Source organism: Bombyx mandarina, chromosome 18 (assembly GCF_030267445.1).
Source record: "Bombyx mandarina strain Sakado chromosome 18, ASM3026744v2".
Taxonomy (NCBI): Eukaryota; Metazoa; Arthropoda; class Insecta; order Lepidoptera; family Bombycidae; genus Bombyx; species Bombyx mandarina.
Window position 1 is genome coordinate 2,790,977 of NC_143224.1, and position 25,345 is coordinate 2,816,321.

The 25,345-nt window shown below is 37.6% G+C and overlaps 2 protein-coding genes across 2 annotated transcripts; one reads left to right on the forward strand and one right to left on the reverse strand.

Annotated features, from left to right (window-relative positions):
- The first annotated feature begins 325 nt into the window (after nt 1–325).
- On the forward strand, nt 326–17,149 carry LOC114244459 (endothelin-converting enzyme homolog). The gene is made up of 15 exons (XM_028176297.2): nt 326–550; nt 3,868–3,973; nt 4,681–4,775; nt 5,354–5,475; nt 5,811–5,994; nt 6,743–7,001; nt 7,341–7,608; nt 9,011–9,301; nt 9,606–9,803; nt 10,163–10,499; nt 12,029–12,077; nt 12,687–12,754; nt 13,287–13,417; nt 14,068–14,232; nt 14,914–17,149. Exons 1-15 carry the CDS (start codon nt 487–489, stop codon nt 15,085–15,087), a joined length of 2,511 nt encoding a protein of 836 aa, XP_028032098.2. The 5' UTR covers nt 326–486; the 3' UTR covers nt 15,088–17,149.
- An 860-nt stretch (nt 17,150–18,009) lies between these two features.
- On the reverse strand, nt 18,010–23,657 carry LOC114244384 (uncharacterized). The gene is made up of 2 exons (XM_028176175.2): nt 23,548–23,657; nt 18,010–19,391 (listed from the first exon to the last, which is right to left on the reverse strand). Exons 1-2 carry the CDS (start codon nt 23,569–23,571, stop codon nt 18,105–18,107), a joined length of 1,311 nt encoding a protein of 436 aa, XP_028031976.2. The 5' UTR covers nt 23,572–23,657; the 3' UTR covers nt 18,010–18,104.
- Nucleotides 23,658–25,345: the final 1,688 nt, after the last annotated feature.

The following is a 25,345-nucleotide window of genomic DNA, read 5'->3' on the forward strand; positions in this document are numbered from 1 at the left end:
GTACGTGTGCCAAGACTATGAACAGCTGTCAAGGCTTTAATAAACCAGGATTCCTATGATGATGATGATTTGTGTTGTCGTGTGGTATGTACATATACCGAATATATACAAGACAATAATAACCTGACCCCGAATTGCGAATATCTATAACAAAGATAACTACTGCGGCTAAAAATGGAACCCGGTCCCCGTGGTCTGAGTCAGTAACTGATAGGTCAACGAGGAATGGTCTGGTCGTGGTTAGACGTCATCAGGTATATGAAAGTAACTGAAGCATTGTGTTATTTTATGGTCACCCCACGAAAAGCTCTGAATGTTTGCGACTGCACAGAGCTTTCAGTAGTTCAAAGCTCATCGCCCGACTCGCACCGTTTCATCGCTGAAAAACTAGACCAATTATTTTGGGTGTAAAATGCGAAACCGTTCTGTGTTAATTGACAGTCGAGTTGATGTGCTTCTGATTTGTGTACCCTTAATTTTGTAAAGATGGATGCTTGGTCGGCCGGAAATGAACGAGGTCAAGCGGATGCTATGGGGCCCACTGTCACTCGTAAGTAGCTTAAGAATAAACAATGGAGTGCATATAAAAACTAAAGAGCATGAACGTTTGTGGCGGAAATTCGAGAAATGTAAATGAAGACATGATTGAATGAAGGGGCTAAGTACCATTTTTAAGATTTTTGAATTTTTACATTGAACGAAAGTGTTATGTGCCTATAAACCATATTATTACGGACCTGGTGGTAGGACCTCTTGTGAGGCCGCACGGGTAGGTACCACCACCCGCCTATTTCTGTCGTGAAGCAGTAATGCGTTTCGGTTTTAAGGGTGGGGCAGCCGTTGTAACTATACTAAGACTTTAGAACTTATACCTCAAGGTGGGTGGTGCATTTACGTTGTAGATGTCTATGGGCTCCAGTAACATATTGTTGTACCCAGGCTCCAGTAACATATTTTCTGGGCTTCCTTATATAGCTCCCTAATTCTTGAGCCCTAGATCTTGTGATATACAGGCAGGACGTGGCAAAAACCACGATCAACCCGGTACCATCGTCCGGCCTATTATCACCACTGCCAAACACTTTGAACGTTCAAAGTATTCTATCACCACTACCATTCAATTTGAACTTTCAAAATGCTCGGTCTCAACTCTATTGTATACCGACAGCCTTTAAGCCAGAATGCATTACTGCTTCGCGGCAGAAATAGGCCAGACGCCTTGTACTTACAGGTTTGGGCTCACACCACCAATAATTACGAATTTCAAAAAAAAAGAGTTCGATTTTAATTACTATAGATAAGCAATCGCTCATCTACTTATAAGAACAATAAAAACGTCTGAAAATCTCAAATTACATTAACAAAGGACAACAAATGTGTTGTTTGGTTTGTTTTAAAATAACTGATACAAAATTTAGCATGTTAAAATTAAGACAATTTTCGGATTGCCAAATACAAACACTGATGTGGGAACAATGGCAGTAGTGGAGACGAGACATAATAAAAAAGGCGGTAATCTAAGAAAACTGCCGAAAAATCGGTGTGTTATATAGTGAGCACATATCTAAAGATTGTACAAGTAGAGTTGCAAATAGAGAAATACATAATCAAGTGAACTATTGCTTCTTCTTCTTGTTTCGGTTTCCTCAATACTGAGGGTCGTGACCACCTCCTCGCAACAAAAGTTTATTACGGACCATTCCAGGCCATTTGCCTCTATCTGCCGCCGAGTGTAGAGCATCGTGAACTGTGGTGTCGAGGGTAGTGCGGATCTGGTCAGTCCAACGTGTCGGGCCTCTACCTCGTGGTCTTCTTCCGTTCACCTTGCCAATCACCATTAGCTTTATTATTTATTAGAACTATTGCAATCTCAATAATTATTTCTTGGCTATTTGAAAGCGAAGTCTACACAAGGAACAAGAATAAATAATCGAATAGGCAAATAGGCGAATAGGCAATTCATGATAATATCCTAACGCTTATATTATCTTCAGTAGCCTTAGTAGAAATACGCGCTGAAATTAAATTCCATTGACCTCAAAATGTGTATACGAATTTGTGTGAAATTTATAACCTAGATTTAGTTGCCAGATTGTGTTTCAAAGTTCATACCCTCAAAACGGATCGTTAACTATAGGGGTACATGAGAGTGTTTTTGTTTTAAAGTAATAAGGCTTAAGGGTAAAACTTACTAATGACTTTTTTTTTTATTGCTTAGATGTATAGACGAGCTCACAGCCCACCTGGTGTTAAGTGGTTACAAGAGCCCATAGACATCTACAACGTAAATGAGCCACACACCTTGAGATATAAGTTCTGAGGTCTCAGTATAGTTACAACGGCTGCCCCACCCTTCAAACCTGCGAAACGCATTGCTGCTTCACGGCAGAAATAGGCAGGGTGGTGGTACCTACACGTGCGGACTCACAAGAGGTCCTACCACCACTGATAATATTAAAATCAAAATTAATGCGATAGCTTTGAATAGTTAACCTGCTTTCATATAACATGTGTTTCTTTTTCAAAGCTGTTTTTAGAGTATAATGAAAAGTTTGTGAAACTACATGGTTTCAAGTACATGAAAAATTTATGAAACTTATCGCTTACAGAATACGTTAACGTATAAATTTCTGAAAGATGTGAAATATTGTAATCAATGAAGGCCAACGTCTTGCATGGAGCTTAGTTACGCAGCTAGCATTCTTTTCTGCATTTTGCTGACAAGAAGCCGGTAGTCTTAGGTCATGTACGGTTCGTAATGTTTGAGAGTTACCTGGTGTATTGAATGTCAGTTGCGGATTTTGACATTCAACAAGTGTGTTATACTGACATCTAAGTTGAAATAAATGATTTTGAATTTGAATTTGGATCGTCTTCCTCTTCTAGGGCCTGACTTTCAATGGCTAGTTTTTCGCTGGAATTTTCAATTACATTGGTATAACGAATATCCTACCGTTTAGAATTGAGAGAGTGATAAATACCGGTGCGATTTCACAATACGCCCTCTTCTTTTTCTCCACCTTATCCCACTAGGTGGGGTCGGCACAACTAATTTTTCTGTTCCATTCTCTTCTATCAGCCATCATCTCAACACTCACTCCTCTTTCTCTCTCTCTCGTATCGTCATTCACACACTCCATCCATGTCTTCTTCGGTCGACCTCTTCCCCCTCTAACTTGCACTACCATTTCCATACATCTCGTAGTCACATGCATCTTCTCTCTACGCATCACATGTCCATACCACTCTATTTACGCACTATTTATATTTATAATTATTTATTTATATTACGCACGCCCTGACACCGGTATTTAGGTACGAAAATTAAATTTTGTGTGTATGATTTAATTTTTTCATCATCAGATCTCATAATCACAACTATGCAGGTAGGTACGTAAGGGCCTCTTCTGAGTCCGCACTGGTAGGTGCCTATTTCTGCCGTGAAGCAGTAATGCGTTTCGGTTTGAAAGGTGGGACAGCCGTTATAACTATACTGACCTATACCTTAGAATTCATATCCCATGGGATCCAGTAACCACTTAACACCAGGGGGGCTGTGAGATCATCCAACCATCTAAGCAAAAAATAATAACTTTTTTTTGATACGTATTTGTAATTTATTAGAATTTTTATTGCGCCTACCAATATTAATTTACTCTACACTGCCTTTGGTGGACTGGTAGAGAATGCCTTACGCATTAAGTCCGCCAATGTAAATTTTACACGAAGTGTAATAAATAAATTAATAAACGTAACTTAAAATCATTACTCCAAGCCTGGGCTAAATAAAAACCTTCTGCATGGGGCCGTAAAGCCTCCAAAGGATTTCTAGAAATTAGCATCTAGCAATTAGTATTTTGTCTACAGGTACCGCGAGTGCTAAGACGAAGACCCCCTCGCCACCACCGCTGAAAAACGGCAAAGATATCCGGGAGTCAGGGTATCTAATAGCTGTTGGGTCCAGAACTGCCAGGTTGCTATTTTACTCTTTTTATATTTTTCACAAATCACTTATTTCAACAGTTCATCATAATCATATACAAATTCTTCTTAAGCTTCTAAAATCGAGAATCTGTCATTTGGCGCTTGTATGTGAGCCCGTATATGTATTTCTATTCCTATCTATATCTATTCCTATCTATTATTTATTTTTTTATTTCTTAAATGCGTGGACGAGCTCACAGCCCTCCTGGTTGTAAAGCGGTCACTGCAACCCATAGACATCTACAACGTAAATGCGCCACCCACCTTGAGATATACGTTCTAAGGTATCAATATAGTTACAACGGCTGTCCCAACCTTCAAACAGAAACGCATTACTGCTTCTCGGCCGAAACAGGCAGGGTGGTGGTAGCTACCCATGCGGACTTACAAGAGGTTCTACCACCAGTGTATTACAAAATGCTAAGCCGTGGATGCATTTAAAAACTTCAACTTTATGCCTTAAGGTGGGCGGCAGCATTTGATTTGGATTCCGATATCCAAGTAATACCTACCTCGTATTACTTGTACCTACCTGGTATTACTTGTACCAAGTACCAAACAAGGTAGGTATTACTTGGCTGGTACTTGGTATCTGTCATCGACGAGTACACTTTACCACTAATGAATAGTTCTCCTTAGAAGTATGTAGTTCTTTATTTTAATTCAATTGATGCGAAGGCGAAATTCTTATTTCAGATTCCGTCGAAAACACAAAAAAAGCATGACCCTCATTGTAATTTTAACCCTGATGGCATTTTTATTGATCTTTGCCATCGTAATGACAGTTTTATGTGAGTATTTTTCCAATTCCGACTGAATATTAAAAATATATAATTTAGTTCGAATTCAACAAGCAATATTGGACTTAGTTTGAGTGACTTTAATCTGGGTTAATTTTCTTTGATTTTCATTTAAGTATTTTCCTGTGATCCACTAAAACTGTATGTTATACAAAACTAATTTAAATACGTCGCGCTATTTTTTCCACTTGATATGTCCTGCGTAATATTGAAAATTTGTTCACACTGCAAGTGAATGATCACCGAAATTTGAAGTAAGAGGCAGGCTTTTTTTTTTTTTTTTTATTGCCTTTGTAGGCAGACGGGCATACGGCCCACCTGATGGTGAGTGGTTACCGTCGCCCATGGACTTCAGCAATGCCAGGGGCAGAGCCAAGCCGCTGCCTAAGCCAAGCCGCTGCCTAAGCCAAGCCGCTGCCTAGGCTACCAGCGAATACGTAGGAAAAAATAAAGAATAGCGAATGCTATCCATACTATCATACTACAACATAGTCTCAACATTCAGCACTCCAATTGTATTATTTAACGTCCATTGCGTGTTTTGTTTCAACTTGTACATTTGCTTTTAGATGTTCGACAAAAACACAAAAAGCCCGTCCGTTTGTGTGAAACTAAGGAGTGTCTGCGTTCAGCTGCTAACTTGGCGCTGTCCATGGACCGAACAACCGATCCTTGCGAAGACTTTAATCAGGTCATTATCGTAGTCGTTTTTTTTCCAAATTGTAGTAAAAGCAGTTGATAATGATCATCTGTGTATAAGTAATTATGGTTGAATATCATTCAATAGATAGCTGACGATTATTGACACTCATTTAAATTGACTTCTTCTTTCAAAAAGTGACAGATAGATATGTTCATTAGCGACAATTACAATTTATAACGAAACAACATGACTTGCCGATGTCTGCTTTTGACTATATAAGTATTTAAATACTCTATCTACTATACTATAAAAATACCCTCAAAACTTTAACGTTTCCACTAAAAAGTTTTTTAGCCGATAAAAATATATTTATAAATTTTCAGTATGTCTGTGGGAATTGGGGGGAGGAGCATCCAATGCCCGAAGAATACAGCTCATACGATTGGTTTAGCTACAAGCAAGACAGAGTGCTTGCTTCCATCAAGCTATTTCTCACGAAAAACTCAAGCAAAGATCCCTTGCCGATAAAACAATCTAGAGATATGTACGCCGCTTGTATGGATGTCGGTGAGAACACACACATAAACTTAAATAATCGTATTTAGGCATCTTTAGTGGCCAGATTTTACTGAATTTAGTCTCAACTTTTTCTTAGATTTTATCAATTTTTAACTACCCACAAACAATATGTTAATATGAAATACCCTATGTTGTTTTCATTTATCAGAAATTATGACATTTGCATACAAATAAGCTCAACGGTTCGATTAGCACGGAAAAGCCCTCTCAAACTAGATGCTATGCTCGTGCTAGATTAATATAGAAAGTACATGAATATTTCCCAAGCAATCTCTAGAAATAAGTTATTTGAGATTCATCAATTAAGGCTCGGATTTGGGTGGCACTTTTGCTTAAAGCCTTTGATTAGACTTAAAAATGGTACACATCTGTCCACAATTACTAAAACCGGCCTTTAACCAGACACTTTATAGACACATTTTTCCAAAACGATGTTAACGCTGGTGGAATTACGATTCGCAGTAGGTGCTTATAGATTATGCACGTGACCTATTTATATAGAAGACATGTCTATACATGTATGTATGCCTCCCATAAGCTCCAAAATGGCTAAACTGATTTCGGTAAAACTATACATGAAATTGCCTAATTGCCTAATTGGCTTGTCTGATTCTGTGAGTTTGGTACTGAATCGAGTCCAAAGCAAATCAATGTTTGTCCAACACAGCCGAAACGGGATCACTTATTACGGATAGAAAGTTAGCAAGTAAATTTCTCAAACAATTTTTCGTTACAGGCAAAATTGACCAACTCGGCCTCCAGCCTGTGTACTCCATTTTAGCCTCGATAGGCCTTCCTTCACACCCAACATACCTCAACATCTCAGAAGTAGATTACTCTACATATACATTCGACTGGGTGGGAGTGGTCACAAACATCAAAGTGCTTCTAGGCATGGATATCCTTATTGGATTCGATATATTCTCAGATCCCTTGAACTCGTCTGCTTACCGTCTAGCATTGGGTTCGCCTGAAACTACCAATCCATTTCCAAGGTATTAAACGTCAAATTATCCCATCGTATTCATTAACTAGACAAAGATATAGACAGACAGAGATATAAGTAAATAGAGGTAGAGACTTATGCTGCTACCGTCTCAAATGTCATTTGCAAACATCAACATTTTGGTAAAATATAAATCCTTATCTGCCTTAAAACCAAAAGTAATCTAAAATAAGGATTTAGATCGCAATTTTGTCTTTGGTTTTACTGTTAATTTAAACGAGATTTTTGTTTGTTTTACTGGTTTTAAAATAGTAAGTAATAAGCACAATTCATTCTGTATTTTTATATGGTAAAAATATACTTTTGAAAGCATACTGCACTTCTACAGCTTGTACGCAATGCAACGTAAATGGGCCAGAAAAGAATTCCCATTGAGGCAACTCCCAAAACAGAAAGAACATAGCGACTTAATGTACCTTACTCATGATGAAGAATCGTACGCCAAAGTGCACAAGCTGTACTACGCTGAGCTGTTGAAGATATTTCTTGAAGGAGAAGGTGGAAACCAAACTGCAAATTTTGACAATGAAGTTATCGTGGAAAAGGTCATAGCCGCTGCCGCAACTTATTATGATATGCGGAACGATTTGTACGACGTAAGTATTTTCTTAATCCAATGTCAAGCTATTCCACCCAGCAATGCGAGAGCTTCTCTTAGATCTCTGAGTGCTGATGCCACACATAATTAAATGTTATGTATGTTTATACATACATACAACGTAAAGTCGTCATTTACTCTATTTCAATTTAAGCAACCATGTACTAACCTTTCCTAGGCGCAATTAAGAATTCATTGTATCACTCCGTAAACAGAACACAGCTTTCTGTATTTAAGAGGAGTTTTGAGTACAAATATTTCACAAAAATCAGTTCTCTGTATATTTAAAGTCATGAATGACAGTGGGGTTCACCCCGAGGCCCGTTCCGTCCCCCTTAAGGGGGTACGACGACCCCAGTAAGTAATATTGGGATCGTTGGTCTACCGCGCTATTTCACCTCCTCCAATTTTGGGTTGCCTCCCCAAAGATTAAATATATAAAAACAAAATATTTTCACGTTACACGATACACTAGAAATGTCGGTTTCCATTCTTAAGGCGACATCCACGTGATAATGTTTATGGATTTCGAAAACCACTTAACGGTCACTCAACTCGTTAAATCTAGAATGATGAAGAATTAAACTTAATGTTTGTCCCTTTTTCCTTTAAGTCCTTTATGTGCCTACTTCCCTAGTGTGAGTTTGTATACTTTAATTACGGAAAAATAAACAAAGGAATCCACAAAATTAAATAATTGACATTTTTATTGGAATTCCAAAGGTACATAATTAACGAAGTTTGTTGACAAAGCGGTACCTAGTAGCAACCAAAATTATGATTTAACCATAGACTGTATAGACAACCACGGACAGTAGACATTGTGAGGTACAACCATATATTAGGGTTGTCATTAATAGTAGAAAATGATAGTTATTCATAGATTAATAGTGTGATAGAGCACGATGAACGTGCGACTAATGATTGCGTGTTCAATTTTTATTTCCTTTTAATAACTCGCAAGCCGTTGACTATGTGATTGTAATCATATTTATCTATAGTAATATTGATCAAATCCTACGAGTACGGGTAGCATTCAGGTGTCTGCGCAAAATCTTCTCATCCCAAATACCGCAGTGTGTCTCAAACCAAAGATCTATGACCAGTGTGCGTTGCCAATGATGACGGTCCCCCTGATGTTATTTGGTTACCGGATCCTATTGACATCTACAACGTAATTGCCGCCACCTACCTTGAGACACGAGTTGCAAGGTCTCACTTTTAGTAGTACAACGGCTGCCCCGCCCTTCAAACCGAAACGCATTACTGCTCCATAGCAGAAATAGGCGGGGTGGTGTTACATACCCGTGCGGACTCATAAGGACGTTCTACCACCAGTCACTGCAGAACATGATCAGGCTGCACTAATTAATAAATGAAATTACTTCATCCCTTTACAGATCGAAAATGAGAACGATACCGAAAGTGAAATAGAAAATTACGTTATACCAAGATACACAGCGGACGAACTCCAAGCCTTAACAGATCAAACCGTTGCTCAAAACAATGGAAGCGTAGTCCCTATATGGAAGAAATACGTGGAAGGGGTATTTAATGTTAGTGAAACTAAACTGGATTTTGGTAAAGAGAAAATATTAGTTGCGGACTTAGATTTGAAGTACATGTCGCGTATGGCAGCGTACGTGGCGAAAATTCATCCCGTTGTTCTGGAATTGTATGTTTGGGTTAAGGTAAGTTTGATTTAAATTATTTATTTTTGTTGCTCAAATAAAATTGTCCTTTTTGTGCTTTGATAGCAACTCAAGATCCACATGGTGCTACGAAGTAAATTATTCCATATATCTTGATCTGAAATCGAAGTTTCAGTGGCTGTTCTATCAATTTGAAAACTGTGATTGTATTGTAATAGATTTATAAACAAAACGGAATAGCGCTCGTAAATTAAAAATTCAAATATTAGAAGTGGATACGAAACTTTTAATCGCTTATAACATATTTATTTTAACTCCATTTAAAACAACATACATATTCTAGGTTGTAGAAGTTATAGCAATACACACTACCTCGGAACTCCGATCCCTGTACTACGATGCATACAATGATCTGCAAGAAGTTGACACTAAAATCCCCACTAGAGCACATCTATGTACTGAAGCTGTCAATGATATGATGGGCATGGCAGTGGCCTACGGCATCGCCGATCCTGACTTCGTTAATAATTCAAAACCAAAGGTATTATTTATCCTTCACGAATGACTATCAATTTTTAATAACAATATATTTATACTAGTTGTAGGTCGTAGTGTACCTACTTGTCGCTACTATTCAGTATTAATATTTAATGAGTTTAAGGTTGAATATTGGACGATGATTGAATAATAATAAAATAACAATAAAGGTATTTGTAGCTTCTGGGGCCCTATGTGGACTCAGTCCACATTGATGTGTTAGAATAAAGTGTCAATTTCGGACTACAGCAAAAATGATAAGTGTGAAAGACATTAAATAAAAGATACCCTACTATAAATACGGGATAATTATTAACAATCTGCCCTGCTAAAAATTCTGCTCTTTCTTCGTTAAAATTCCAGATTGAAAGGATGATATATGAATTGAAAAATTCCTTAGCACATCTAGTCGGTCAAGTCAAATGGATGGATGACAACACAAAAGTGGCAACATACCAAAAGATTATATTGATGAAGTCTCTAATAGGATTTCCTGATTGGCTAATGGTCGAGGGGAAGTTAGAGGAATATTACAAAGGTATAGAGATCAACAGAGAAACTCACCTGTACAATATGATAAACATAATCCAAGTCAAAATAAAGAACGTGCTAAACAAATTTCGGGAGAATGGCAGTTTGTCTTGGGCTACAGATCCTACTGAAGTTAACGCTTACCACACATTCCAGGATAACACTATAAGTAAGAACATTTTTTAGTTTTTACACAATCTATTCGTTCATAATTATTGGATGAATCATCATCATCATCATCAGCCTTTATCTGCCCACTGCTGCACATAGGCCTTCCCCAATGCATTCCACATAATGCGGTCCTCCGCCTTCCGCATCCAACGACTTCCTGCCGTGCGCACTAAGTCGTCAGTCCACCTGGTTGGAGGACGCCCCACGCTCCTTGTACCCATCCGTGGCCTCCATTCGAGGACTTTCCTCCCCCACCTGGCGTCGCTGGTTCGACAGATGTGACCGGCCCATTGCCACTTCAGCCTGCTAGCTTTGAGAGCTATGTCGTCGACTTTGGTTCTCCGTCGAATTTCTTCGTTCCGGATTTTGTCCCTTAAAGAAATACCTAGCATAGCTCTCTCCATCGCCCGCTGTGCGACTCTTAACTTATGGGCCAGCCCTGCCGTCAGTGTCCAGGATTCCGCGCCGTAGGTCATAGCGGGGAGAATGCACTGGTTAAAGACTTTTGTCTTCAGGCATTGAGGAATTTGCGAGGTGAGGATTGCACGGAATTTCCCAAATGCCGACCAACCCAGTCGTATGCGTCTCTCAATCTCTGTATTGAAGTTACCCCGGCCAAGCTGGATAGCCTGACCGAGATAGACAAAGTCTTTTACCTCTTCAATGAATGCATTCGAGATGGTAACTTGGCCCGGGACGATTTTATCATTGAACATGACTTTCGTCTTGTCAAGGTTCATCCACAGTCCCACGCATCGGGAAGCAGCATTGAGATCGTTGAGCATACGACTGAGGTCCTCCAGCGATTCCGACATTAAGACTATGTCATCGGCAAATCGAAGGTGTGACATGTACTCTCCGTTGACGTTGATTCCACATGTTTTCCAGTCCAGCGTCTTGAAGACATCTTCAAGTGCAGCGGTGAACAGTTTCGGAGATATAACATCTCCCTGTCGGACACCCCGCTGCAGCTTGATAGGTCTAGACTGGCAATCCTGGATTTGTACGGTCATCGTCGCGGCTTCGTATAGACTTTTCAACACCTCGATATAGCGATAGTCTATCTGGCATCGCTGTAAGGATTGGATGAATACGAACTTCCAAATTGAGCTTACATTTAATTATTATCATTTTTAAGTAGCCGTAGCAATTCCAAGTATTCTAAATACTCTAAATATTAAGTATATTCTAAATATTAAAATATACTTAAATTAACGTCCTATTTCGTATCTTTCATTCAGTATGAGTGTAGTTTTATTTCCTATTCCCTGGTAGCCTAAAGGTCTATTCCAGTTACGCTCAGACGGGTAAGTGAGCTCATGGGCTCAACCTGAGAAAGTTTGCTAACATTGGCCCTAGCAAAAGCAGTGCTTCGTATATATAATAAAATGTATATATGTATATATAATAAAAAAGAATAAGTTAGAGACCATAATAAAGAAGCAATTAATTTTAATTATACATATAATACTGAATTTGTAGTACTTTAGCATATTTTACTAATGATTCAAATATTTTGGGACGCAGCCGTACCTCTTGTTATATTACAATATCCTTTTTTTGACTTGGGATTGGAGTGAGTAACCTTTAATATCCTGTCTTATTGAAATAGTTCTTATGACTTTGATTTTGTTTTTATATTGTATATCGCTTAAGAGCTTTTTGTTTCATACCGCATTAATTATTAACCGCATCTTAAATTATTTAATAACACATTCTCATTAAACATCGTATTTTTCTTTAAGCCTTGGCCCTTAGAACCTTGCTCTGCTCATATTCCGTTTTGTGCTTATTGTCATAGTGCTGGCAAGCAATTATACTCTAGTGAGTGTTACATTAAGGGATAGTCATTAATTACTTCAACGCATTATAGACGCATAGAAACGACGATATTAAAAAATTCATATCGCAAGTTTGATCACCGCACAACATCGGATAAACTAACCTTAATTTCACATCTATGTCACATAAATTTAATTAAGATTCTCAAATCTGGGATTTTCCATAACGACCCCTATACCACGAATATATTGTCAATGACTGCTCAATCGTGACCACTTGCAAACATACTTTGCGTTCAAATAATAACGTGTGAATATTTAAGCGTTTAGTTTTAGATTCTAAATTCCTGGACGTGTCTCTATATTTATATGTGTTTTGATATAATATAATCTTTTTGTTTCAGTTCTTTGAATTATGGTACATTAGGCACTGTACTTGGACACGAAATAACTCATGGTTTTGATAGTATTGGTAAGAAAATACTCTGATTTATTTTAATGATTCTATTTTCAACGTCCCTAAGGTAGGATTTTCTTCTACGTTGAGGCAGGTCGACTCAGAACCAGATTACCAAACATCCCATACAGAGATAAAGAATTCGATCACAAATCGACATAAGACCCTGTGACATAGTTTTCAGAGTCACCAACTATTAAAATAAGTAGGAGACTATTTAAAAGTAGTAAAACTTATGCTTAACAAAAGTGTAAAGCAAAATCTTCAGAAGCTCACAACTATTGTAATACGAGGGTAAAAGAATAATGCGATATTTTGTCCTATCAGCTAATAGAAGAAATTTGGAATAGCATATATAATAATTTCAAAACCTCTTAAAGAATATATTCCGAACAATTGAGACTTTTCTTTCTAAAGCAAATATTCCTGGCTATCTCTCGAAAATATTCAAAAGCATTTTATGGTTTCTGCTAATCGCGTACATAATCGGTCATGACAAGATCCTTTCTAAAAAAAACCAATTTCAAAATATCCTGTTCGATTCCAGGTCGCAGATACGACAAATTCGGTAACATGGTCCCATGGTGGACCAATAACACAATAGATACGTTTGTCAACATGTCTCGGTGCTTCGTTGATCAATACTCTGCGTACTACCTACCTGAGATCAATGAACACGTGAGTTATTTTCGAGTTTGAAACTCGCAAATCTATATATACAAAAATGAATTGCTGTTCGTTAGTCTCGCTAAAACTCGAGAACGGCTGGACCGATTTGGCTAATGTTGGTCTTGAATTATTTGTGGAAGTCCAGAGAAGGTTTAAAAGGTTGATAAATATGATAATGCTCGGAATTAAATGAAAGTAACAATTTTGTTTTCTCTTTGATGTGTCCCCCGTCGGACGGATTCCTTTTATTTGTTTTAAGTTTATTTTATAGAAAAGTTTAAGTTTTTTATTTATCGATTGAGGCACTACGAAGCCTCCCGGGTCAGCTAGTCCTCTATAAAAATCTTCTATACTATCTACTCATTCGTTTACATTGACTGACTCGGTGATGCAGTAGTTGGTATTCGTATAATGTATAGGCTTTTCTTACTCTTTGTCTTGGTGTTTACTATCTATATATGCATATATTTAAACGTGTATACGTATGTATGTCAGTCTCTGGTACCTCTAACATAGGTAAAAATAATTAGACATCTCTAATAATTAAAGTTAACACAAAAAAAACTATTAAACATGAAAACCTTAATTTGTTTGCATGATTTTTTTATATATAAGTATTAATTTTAAATAGTATCATAAAATTTCAATTAAATACACAGGTCAATGGTAAAAACACTTTACCGGAAAATATAGCAGATAATGGGGGAGTCAGAGAAGCTATTGCAGCATTGAAAAAACACCTTAAGAAATTTGGTCCCGAACTCAAGCTACCTGGCTTCGAAGAAATGTCGCCCGAGCAATTATTTTTTCTATCCTATGGAAATGTAAGTGTTGTTTTTTTTAATTACTATAGTAACCGGAGCAGACAACACGAATCTCATCTTTAAAATTATAAAGACTCAACCCAAAAAACGTTTTTTTTTAAAACATCGAATAAAGCTTTCCAACCCAAGAACATAGAGGAAGGGAACAGAGTGAAACAGACCGATGGATAAGTTTGTCTCTTTTTAAGCTACATTTGGTGATTTGATTATTAACAGTCGCTGAAAACGATCGTTCTAGGTCAATTTTTGAATTAAAGTCGAAATTCGAAAAATTCGAAAAACTAGGTCTCTATTATTCTAAAGTTATTTGTAATGTCACACAGCTGAATCCCCTGCAAAGTGGAACTTGAAACTGGTATGGCTTAGGTCGGTGAACGAGCTCACAGCCCACCTGATGTTAAGTGGTTATCGGAGCCCATTCACAACTACAACGTAAATGCCGCTACCGTTGCATCGCTATATACGAATGCACCGGACGTCTTATCCTTTAGGCCACGACGACTAGGTAACACTGTAACACATTTTTCAACCGTGAAGTAATAATTCATTCCGGTTTGAAGAGTGTGACAGACAAAATATTTTTTTACTAACGTTTTTAACTGAACCATTTCATTTTATCATTAAAAAAAAAAACATTAATGACATTGACAGCTTAATGACATTCTGTTACATGCTCGACAGCTCTGGTGTGGAAATTCAACAAAAAGCTCGTTAAAGGTCAACCTGAAAGACGAGCACACCCCTCTGCCCTTCAGAGCAAAGGGCGTCCTGCAGAACAGCGAAGAGTTCTCCAGGGCTTTCAAGTGCCGCCCTGGGTCGTCAATGAACCCGAATAAGCGATGTATTATATTTTAAACTATCGACCCGCCCTCGCTTCGCTTCGGAAACTGTAATTTATGATTGATTTCTCCACTATTTAGTGGATGTTATTATACATATAAAACTTTGCGGCCGGCTGGTGTAGTGGTAAGTGACATGGTCACTACACAAGGGGGTCGCGGGTTCGAATCCCGCCAAGAGAAGATATTTGTATGATAAATATAAATGTATTTTCTAGGGTTATGGATGTATATTAAATATATGTATGTGTATAATAAAAATCTTACATTTATTTCCGTTATCTGGTACCTGTAACACAAGTTCTTTACGAACTTATCACGGGACCAGTTAACGTGGCGTGACTGTTAGTAAATATTTATTTATTTATTTATTTCTCTTCAATCACTCTATCTATTAAAAAAAATCGCATCAAAATCCGTTGCGTAGTTTTAAAGATTTAAACATACACAGGGACAGATATAGGGACAGAGAAAGCGACTTTGTTTTATACTGTGTAGAGTGATTCGTAGCAAATGACCGAAGTTACTTAGCGCCTCTGACTGTCGCGCCGAGAGTCGTGGGTTCGATTCCCACGTCGGCAAACACTTAAACTTGTTAAACTGGTTTGTTTGCTCTTTTTCTGGGTGATTATTATATATATATTATGTATACATCGAAACGTATATAAATATGTATATAATAAGTCCATTTTCATAAATCAGTTTTGTCCTATAATTATGCCCGCCCTCCTACCATATCGACGCTTGAAAGACAAACGTGACTAAACGACAATAACTGCTTTATACATAAATGATAGGCAATAACCATATTCGATGCGCAAAGAAATATATTTCTAGGTCTATTAAAATCATTTCAATCCTACAGCTGGATTCGCTAAAACATTTTTTTTTCATGTATTTCAACTTTAAATTAGTCTACTGTAAAGTTCACGCATTGTCGCTTAGTCACGTTTGCCTTTCAAGCGTCGATATTATCCTTGAGGAATAGAAAATGTTAATCTTTTAAAGTAATTTTATAAAAAATTCTTGGCCTTGTTGTGTCCATAACATCAAGGACACTATCGCTCTAAGATGAACCATGTTCTGTCTTCGATGACAAAAAAGGAAATTTATTTTGAAATATCACTTAAAATCAATTTTAAGTAATTACTTAATCTTCAATTACAATTGTAATTGAAGATTAACAACAAACCTTCGTTATCTAATATACAATTTTAATTAAGTATAAGAACACTAAAAATCTACTATAAATGTTATAATATAAGTATGTATGACTGTTTTAAAAATATTCATTAATAACAATATGTATTTGTGGCTGTGAAATTATTTATATGTATAAATAGGAAAACCTTTAAAAAAGTGGTTATATTAAGTATTAAAAATATTTTGTGACGTTTTAAATGTTTTGCCTTAGACGTAAGTTTAGTAAATCTACTTTTCTAGAAGCAATATTCCTATTACATAATTATATAACAACCAAACATGCCACACGGTTGACCGTCTTTGTAATTATAATTTGTAATCAAAAAACCGATTTGGATGTTATTATATTTATTTTCGAATGGATAATTGAGAAATGGTAAAATCTTAAAAAGTAAAATGAGTTTTTTAGCCTCTTCCAATCCGGAATCCCAAATGCCCCCAAAGCATATTTGGAAGTCCAGCGATTTGACCCTTGACCCAAAAAAAACTTAAGGGTTTATGGCCTTCGGTAACCACTTAAGACCAGATGGGCTCGTTCACCTGTCTACGCAATAAAAAAACAACCATCTTCATGTACGAAACACATATCAATGTAATAAATATATCTAGAACTTTTGGAAATACTAATAAAAAATTTACATTAACTCTTTATCAGTTATTAGATTTGTGATGGACCACATCTTAAGCCTTAAAAGCTTCTGGTGCATAAATCGTTAATACAATAGTACAAAAAATTGGAACTAATGTTTTGAGTAAAAAGGCATTTTTGTACAACTAATGCAATAATAGTTTAATATCTATAAACCCTTCTTCTTAGTTTACGTGTTTGTAACATAAGGAAACATTGTGTGTTAAATTAAATGACGAACAATTTATATGGTTTTTTACTTTCGATTAATGATTTGTAATCATGTTTATTCGTTCTTTTAGAAGCTTTATTATTAAGCGCCTTTTTCACCATCATTACGTATTTAATGAATTTTGAGTATTTCGGTAGGTAATTTTGAGAATACATTGTTGCAAAGTTTTTGGGAATGTACCAGAAGGTGTGTATAATGTCAGGACAAGTCATCTAGTTTCAGTGGTAACACCCAAGAACGGACAAGAGAGAGAGAGAGAGTATAGACAGAAAGTCCCAACCCTGCTTATCCACTTGCAGCAGCTTGCAAATATCGTAAACTCATTGAAAAATTCATCCATACTACCTTGAGCTACTACGTTCATCCACAGTGCGTTTCCAGAGATCTTTTTCCCACGTACCATCCGGCTTTGTAATGAGTTCCCCTCCATGGTGTTTCCCGAGCGCTATGGCATGTCCTGCTTCAAACGAGGCTTGTGGAGAGTATTAAACGGTAGGCAGCGGCTTGGCTCTACCCCTGGCATTGCTGACGTCCATGGGTGACGATAGCCACTCACCATCAGGTGGACCGTATGCTCGTCTGCCTACAAGGACAATAAAAGAAATCGTGGCTTACCACCACTATTTAGTGGGTTCTTAATCCCACTAAAAATAACGCCGTTCATCAATACTCAAAGGCTTTTGATGAAACCGAAATTCTACTATAAAAGAGTGCCTGATTTTCTCAAAAATGTCATTTGACATTGCCCATATGGCTTGTTTTTGATTGCGAAGTAGGCATGTAGTCGTTTAGAGATCCGGTTAATCTGCATCATTTGCTGTAATAATACTTTACATTTACGAGGTACAAAGGGTAATACAATAATTAAAACAATATTTGAAATTTTCCATATTTTTTTAATACAGAGTACAATGATCATCATAGATAGATAATAATTATATGGCAATCATATGGCAATAATCATAGATCCCTAATGGCCATGAGAGTAGTATTTGGAGTAGCTGCTGGCGCCTGACAGTGGGATACCATGCGATATTGACACATGACCGGAAACAGGTATAGAGGAAATTCCAGAAGACACCACAGGGACTCCTGAAGCATATCCGCCATAACTAGATAAGCCCGACACTCCAGAATAACCGGATAGACCACCGATTCCTAGACCACCAGAACCGGATAGACCACCAATGCCAACTCCACCTCCGCCTATACTGCCAATCCCTATGCCTACACCACCGATGCCAATACCTCCAGCGCCAATACCACCAGCACCAATACCACCCGCACCACCAATGCTAGAAACGCCCACAACGGCAGGAACTGCAGCAACTGATTGCACCGAAACAGGTACTGGAACTCTTCTCTCAACAACGACGGGATGCGGCACCGGAACTGGTCTGTCCACTTGAACCGGGACCGGGACATTTACCGGCCTATCCACATAAACCGGGTGTGGCACTGGTACTTGACGGTCAACGTAAACCGGTCTGTCGACTGGCACATGCTTCTCCACAGTAACCGGGTAAGGTACGGGCACCGACACGGGAACTTTGACCGGGTATGGCACCTTCTTCTCGTAATAAACGGGCACTTGTCTCGTCACTTCGACAGGAACGCGATGGACAACCGGCACTGGTACTGGTCTGTCGACTTGCACGGGAACGGGAACCCTGACCGGAAAGGGCACTTGCCGATCCACTGGGAATGGAACTGGTACTTGAACGGGAACTTGAACGTCGCGAGTGATCGTTCTCGTAATGTATCTGGGTACTTCTTGGCGGAGTATAACTGGATTGGGTTCGACAGCGACAGAAGTGGATACTGCAGGGGCTGCTCCGACGCTTACGGCTGGAGCGGCGATTCCCACTGCTCCCACTGCTGGACCAGTAGCGATTCCTATAGCTGGCCCGGCAGCAATACCCACACCCGAACCACCAATTCCGGCTGAACCGCCGCCAAATCCTATGCCCGCTCCACCACCAATACCAATTCCTGATCCAATCCCGATCCCTGACCCAATCCCGATCCCTGACCCAATCCCTGAAGTTGCGAATCCTACTGGACCACTTCCTATTCCTATTGCCGGTGCTCCTACGCCAATAGAATGACCTGCTGCATACCCAATGCCCGATCCTACCAGACCACCAGATAGGCCGTGTGAGTATCCATATCCAAGCGGAACATGTCTCTTTACTGCTTTCTCGTGAACTTCCTTGATTTCTTTTGCTCTTGAAAGGCTGCTCGCTACAAACAGCACCTGTAACAAGATTGAACATCTAAAACTGGTGGTTACTTAGTGGTGGGGGACCACTAGTTTGAAGTAAGTCGAAATTCGAAGTCGTCGTGGCCTAACGGATAAGACGTCCGGTGCATTCGTGTCGAGCGATGCACCGGTGTTCGAATCTCAGGCGGGTACCAATTTTTCTAATGAAATACGTACTCAACAAATGTTCACGATTGACTTCCATGGTGAAGGAATAGCATCGTGTAATAAAAATCAAACCCGCAAAATTATAATTTGCGTAATTCCTGGTGGAAGGACCTCTTGTAAGTCCGCGCGGGTAGGTACCACCGCCCTACCTATTACTGCCGTGAAGCAGTAATACGTTTCGGTTTGAAGAGTGGGGCAGCCGTTATAACTATACTTGAGACCTTAGAACTTATATCTCAAGGTGAGTGGCGCATTTACGTTGTAGATGTCTCATCCACCCACAGGAAGGAATAAAAAAGGAATAAAAAATTAATAAATAAAAATTTCGAAGTGAAAATCCAACACAATAAAAACTGAAAATTCACTTTGTTATCTTAGGCGAACTGTGCAACGTTCATTCCTAAACATGAATGCAAAATGGTGTGTATGAATGAAGTGTATTTCCACATTATTTAATTTAAGCAACCGAAGTTTAAACCCTAATTTCAACACGAAGTACACAAGGAAAACACTATTTTAACATTTACTCCATCGCAGAATTTCAAGAATTACTAACAGCTCGCAATCATAATTAAGAGCTAACTACAGCTTAGTGTACGAACGCTGCTTAAAGTTCCGTGAGGGTGGACAACCTCGCTCTATTTTCTACATATCTAGTTCAAATCAAACAGAAACACACCTGTGCTTGCTCGTAAACGTTTTTAAATTGCACGTACTGCCCGACGCACGGATAGCAGTACCTACGCATTTAATCCAAACTTGAGAACTGAACCTAACCTATATCTATATATTAATACGTGAAGCAAAAACTTTGTTCCTCTTTTTACGAAAATTGCGCGAACGGAGGATTATGAAATTTTCCACACTGATAGAGAATATCGAGAAGGAGTGCACAATACAATTTTTTTTTTAAATTATGCGTAAAAAATACATTAAATCAATAAAAAACATTACACACACTACCATGTATTTGACACATACACGCATATAATTATACTCTTTTATTTATTTGTTAAAGTCTGTGATCAAATTGAGAATAGATTAATATGGTTTGTCTTTAATATAATTTGTCTATAGTGTAGTTTGGGTGAAATCTGTGATTACAGAACTATAATAAGTTTTTGACAATAACATCACAATAATGTTCAAACTTATAATTTCAATTAATTATAGTCGAATTTCGACTACTGTGGGACCACTAGTCTATAGAATAATACAATTTAGTTAAAAATTAGTAAGTACGCTTTGAGCACAAAGAAAAATACCGGACAATAGACTGTTTCTAAGTTCACACAAATGACAAATGAAAATATTTAATTGAGTTATATATCGATGATCACTGTGTTGGTGAAACTAAATAAACAAATAGACGTAATTGAGTTAGACATGCTTTTGTGCACACTAACTTCGTGTTCAGTTAAAAATCGGAAAAGAATGAAATTTCATCGAGACTTAAAGTAAATAACTTAAGTTGAATCGATAAAGAAACTTATAAAAACTCAATAACAAAGAATCATGAATTGAACTCCCTCAGAACTGTCAAACTGCTTAACCTCATTTAATATTAGATGATTGTCAAAACATATAATAAAAAAAATCTTAAATTCGGACGTCCACTCTCAGATTTTTTTTTTTATTGCCCTTGTAGGCAGACGAGCATACGGCCCACCTGATGGTGAGTGGTTACCGTCGCCCATGGACTTCAGCAATGCCAGGGGCAGAGCCAAGCCGCTGCCTACCGTGGATGGATCCTACCAGATGGAAAGACTGATTTGCGCCAGAAACAGAATGAAGCCTGCCCGTACAAACCATATAACGCCCTAATACCAGTCAATAAGTGCTCAAAATCCTGACAATGACCTTGTCTGTCGGTAAACAAAAAAAACGCGATCTCAGCTAATTATAGACAAAAATGTAATCTTCATTAAAGTCTTCGGTCAAGGTATAAAACTACCATAGAATAACCATAAATTCACTATAGGCTGTGGTGGTTGTGTTTTATGGTAATGCTCATATTTACTAGTCTCGCTAGAGAATTAGCTGAAAATCCTGACTACTGAACCACGGATCTGGGTTCAATTTGTCGTTAGCATCAGCTCCGTATCAAATTGAGTGGAATTTTTCACGTTATTTTTTTACACCAATAAATTTAGAAAATCTATTAATAAAAGTCGATTTTGTTATTGATAGTACGATAGTAACAATACAAGTATCGTAAGATCTACAAAAACACTTATAAATTCAACAGTCGAACCCTAAGCATTTGATTTGAAATATTTGCAATAGTCCTATGATTTATTTTAATTGCTCTAATTCTTCCATGTCTACGACTGTACTGTGGTATGTAATTTAAGCAGTAAATAGAATTAATAAAGGCCACACAAATATAGTATATGAAACCAAATCAGATCAGATCAGAACGAATTCTTTCGTAGCCAAAAATGTTGAATTGAGTTTGGCTACATAGAAAACTCTACATCATAAAATTATATTGTTCCAACAGATTAACAATTTCATTCACATCACATAGGCAGACTCTAAAATGAAACTTACGAGGTTACGAAACAAAGGTTATCTTCCTTTTTTTTATTGCTTAAATGGATGGACGAGCTCACAGCCCACCTGGTGTTAAGTGGTTACTGGAGCCCATAAACATCTACAGTGTAAATACGCCACCCACCTTAAGATATATCTTATAAGTTCTAAGGTCTCAAACCGGAAGTGTTGCTAACACTAGCCTTAGCAAGAGCAGTGCTTCACAAAATCTACCACCGGATCGAAAACGCGTCTCACATCTACATTCCTTAGAAACCATGGTGCTCCGACGGCTCACTGTGTTGATGGAGACTTTGGCTGTATGTTACGAGGTGGGTGACGGCAGTCAAACTGTGACGTCAGTGGGTTCCAGAGATAGCATAACATTAAGCGAACCATAAGCTCGTCTGTCCATCATTAAGTAATCAAAATCAGTATCAATTAATTTAAAAAAAAATCTAAGCAATTATTTTCCTTTTATTCTTTCCGAGCTTTAGAATAAATAAACGAAAATATTATAATAAAGTTAAAGTTTAAGTGGTTTTGATTGTATCTAATGCTCGGGAATACCAAATAAGATGGTATAGTGTTTTACTTAAGTACGTAACTTGGCAAATGTCAGAGCTCAGCCGATATTAAACACGCACGTCCGCCTTGAGATCTGAGGTCTGAGTTTCACCTACCCCAAATAACAGCAACGCATTTCAATAAAAGTTCTCTCTGTCCTTCAAATGATGCACGAATAACTCCCGCAAGAAATGCAGCAAGCAACAAAATTGTAATTAATTATTTCCGGTAATTAATTATTTGATTACGTGTACTATAATTACAGGCATGTATTGTGTGATGTTATTCAACATGACGGGTTACGTTTACTCAATTGCATTACTTTGTTTTTTTATTTCCTGGCGAGATTATTAAACTTTTTATTCCTTCTCATGTTCCTCGTGTAGAGGAAGAGGTAGACCTAAGAAGAAATGGATTGATTGCGTGAAAGACGATATGGGTAAGAGGGGAGTGAGCGAAGAAATGGTATATGATAGAAGAGTATGGAAGGAGAAAACATGTTGCGCCGACCCCAGGTAACTGGGAGAAGGGCAGGATAATGATGATGATGATTATTATTATTATTAAACTTTTAATTTCGTTATTTACACTTAATTAATAGTATTGTCGATTCGATTCGATTACGAGTCGTGGTCAGTATTTGTGTCAAAGATGTTTGGCTGTTCGGAGTTTGGATTCTTAACGCGGATACCTTTTTATTTATTTATTGACAAGTCAATGAGCAATTGTGATTATTGTGATTATCTAAAATGTTACGAAAGAAAGAAGCAAACGAAGGTGCATTAAAAGAAAAAAAATTGATACAAAAAATATCGATTTTAAAACCAAAAACTATTCGAATGAACAGATGTAAATAAAGTATTCATAATAAAAATCTCACCATCAAAACGTAGATCGGAGTCATTTTTAAGTTAAAATCCGAGATCACTATATCACATTACTAATTACATACGACCGGTGAATTGATCGTTTTAATTCGATATGTTACCGAGACCCGAGCTCTCGGCTTATATAGATACACGAGTAATCCTGCTCGATATTCAGCAACCGAAACGATTTTAATGAAATCGAGACGTTTTTGTATCGATTATTCGTGCATAGTTAAATCATAATCGGTACGGAGTTACATCATGTAACGTTCTCGTCATTAATCTATCATTATTAAAAATTAATAATAATACGCATTTTGTTCCATGCAAATAGTAGTTAGGTTACATACATTTTTCAAATATAAAGAAGAAAATAAAAAAATCAATCATTATTATTAGCGTCTTATTCCAGATTTTTGGCGGGAACGCGAATGAAATTATGTGCATTATTTTATTTGTGGCTTATTATCCGCAGCAATGGGTGTGCTGCCAAAAAGTCAATTTCAGTTTTAGTTATACCCGACATTTTATGAGAAGTTAGTCCAAATCATTCCATCTCACCTAACTTAAATTCACTTCAGTTAATTTCATTCCATTACATATTTTGTATTTAGAATCATAAGGCATGTAAATGAAAGTTGGTTTGAAGGTAGAAATTTGTAAAGAGTTAGAAAAGGTAGAAGTTATTTGGTTTGACGGTAAAAATTCGCATCTTTAAATTATAAAAAAAGGTATGCTAGTCTTTATTATAATAAAAAATATGGTTATAGCAAAATTTTAAGGAATTAAAGTCGTATTGGCCTAAAGGATAAGACGTCCGGTGCATTCGTGTTGAGCGATGCACCGATGTTCGAATCCCAGGCGGGTACCAATTTTTGTAATGAAATACGTACTCAACAAATGTTCACGATTGACTTCCACGGTGAAGGAATAACATCGTGTAATTAAAATCAAACCCGCAAAATTATAATTTGCGTAATTATTGGTGGTAGGACCTTTTGTGAGACCGCGCGATTTCTGCCGTGAAGCAGTAATAAGTATATCGGTATGAAGGGTAAAAAAAAAACGAAGGTAAACCTTTTTATTTTCCCAAATCCTAGTGAGAATGAATTACAGAATTAAGACATTTTAACAATAAAAATATATTTATGTTCTCGTTAACAAAGTCTAAAAATATGTAGTTTTCTGTCGAAAAAGGTAATTTTACTAAATGTTAAAGAATATTCAAAACGCACTTAGACTCTTAATTCGTCCGATGGCTGGTAAACTGTATCGATGCACGCAACATTTAAGGACTTCGAACGTATTAGGTTATAAATTAATCTATTTGCACATGAATTCCGTAATGAACGGCATTTTATAATCTTTCGGCTGTAGCTAGGGTGTGTATGAGTTAGGCAAAAATTTCGACAAAAAAAATTCGTGACAAAACAAAAAAGTTTTTTCAAATTACATTTATCTAAATAGAAAGTTTTACCTGAGATTTTATTAAAATTGGTTTGCTTTGAGCTTTTTCTTTTTTGCCCGATGTTTTTTTGGTCAGGAGGAAATCGCCGGACTTCCACCCTCCACTGGGGATGGAGGGCGGGGCATGTCAGAGTCGAAATGACTAAAACCTCCTGTCGCTCAACAACCAACGTCCAAACCTCGCATAAAACAGTACTCATGAAAAGGTAAAGGGGGGAAAGTGAAGCGTTTAGTGCGTTTAGCACATCTCTCCCATCACCCTGCCTCTCGGATCGCCGGACCGGCGGTCGTCGGCGCCACGACCACCAGCCCTCTCGGTCGGCAGGCTATCCCAAGCCCGCC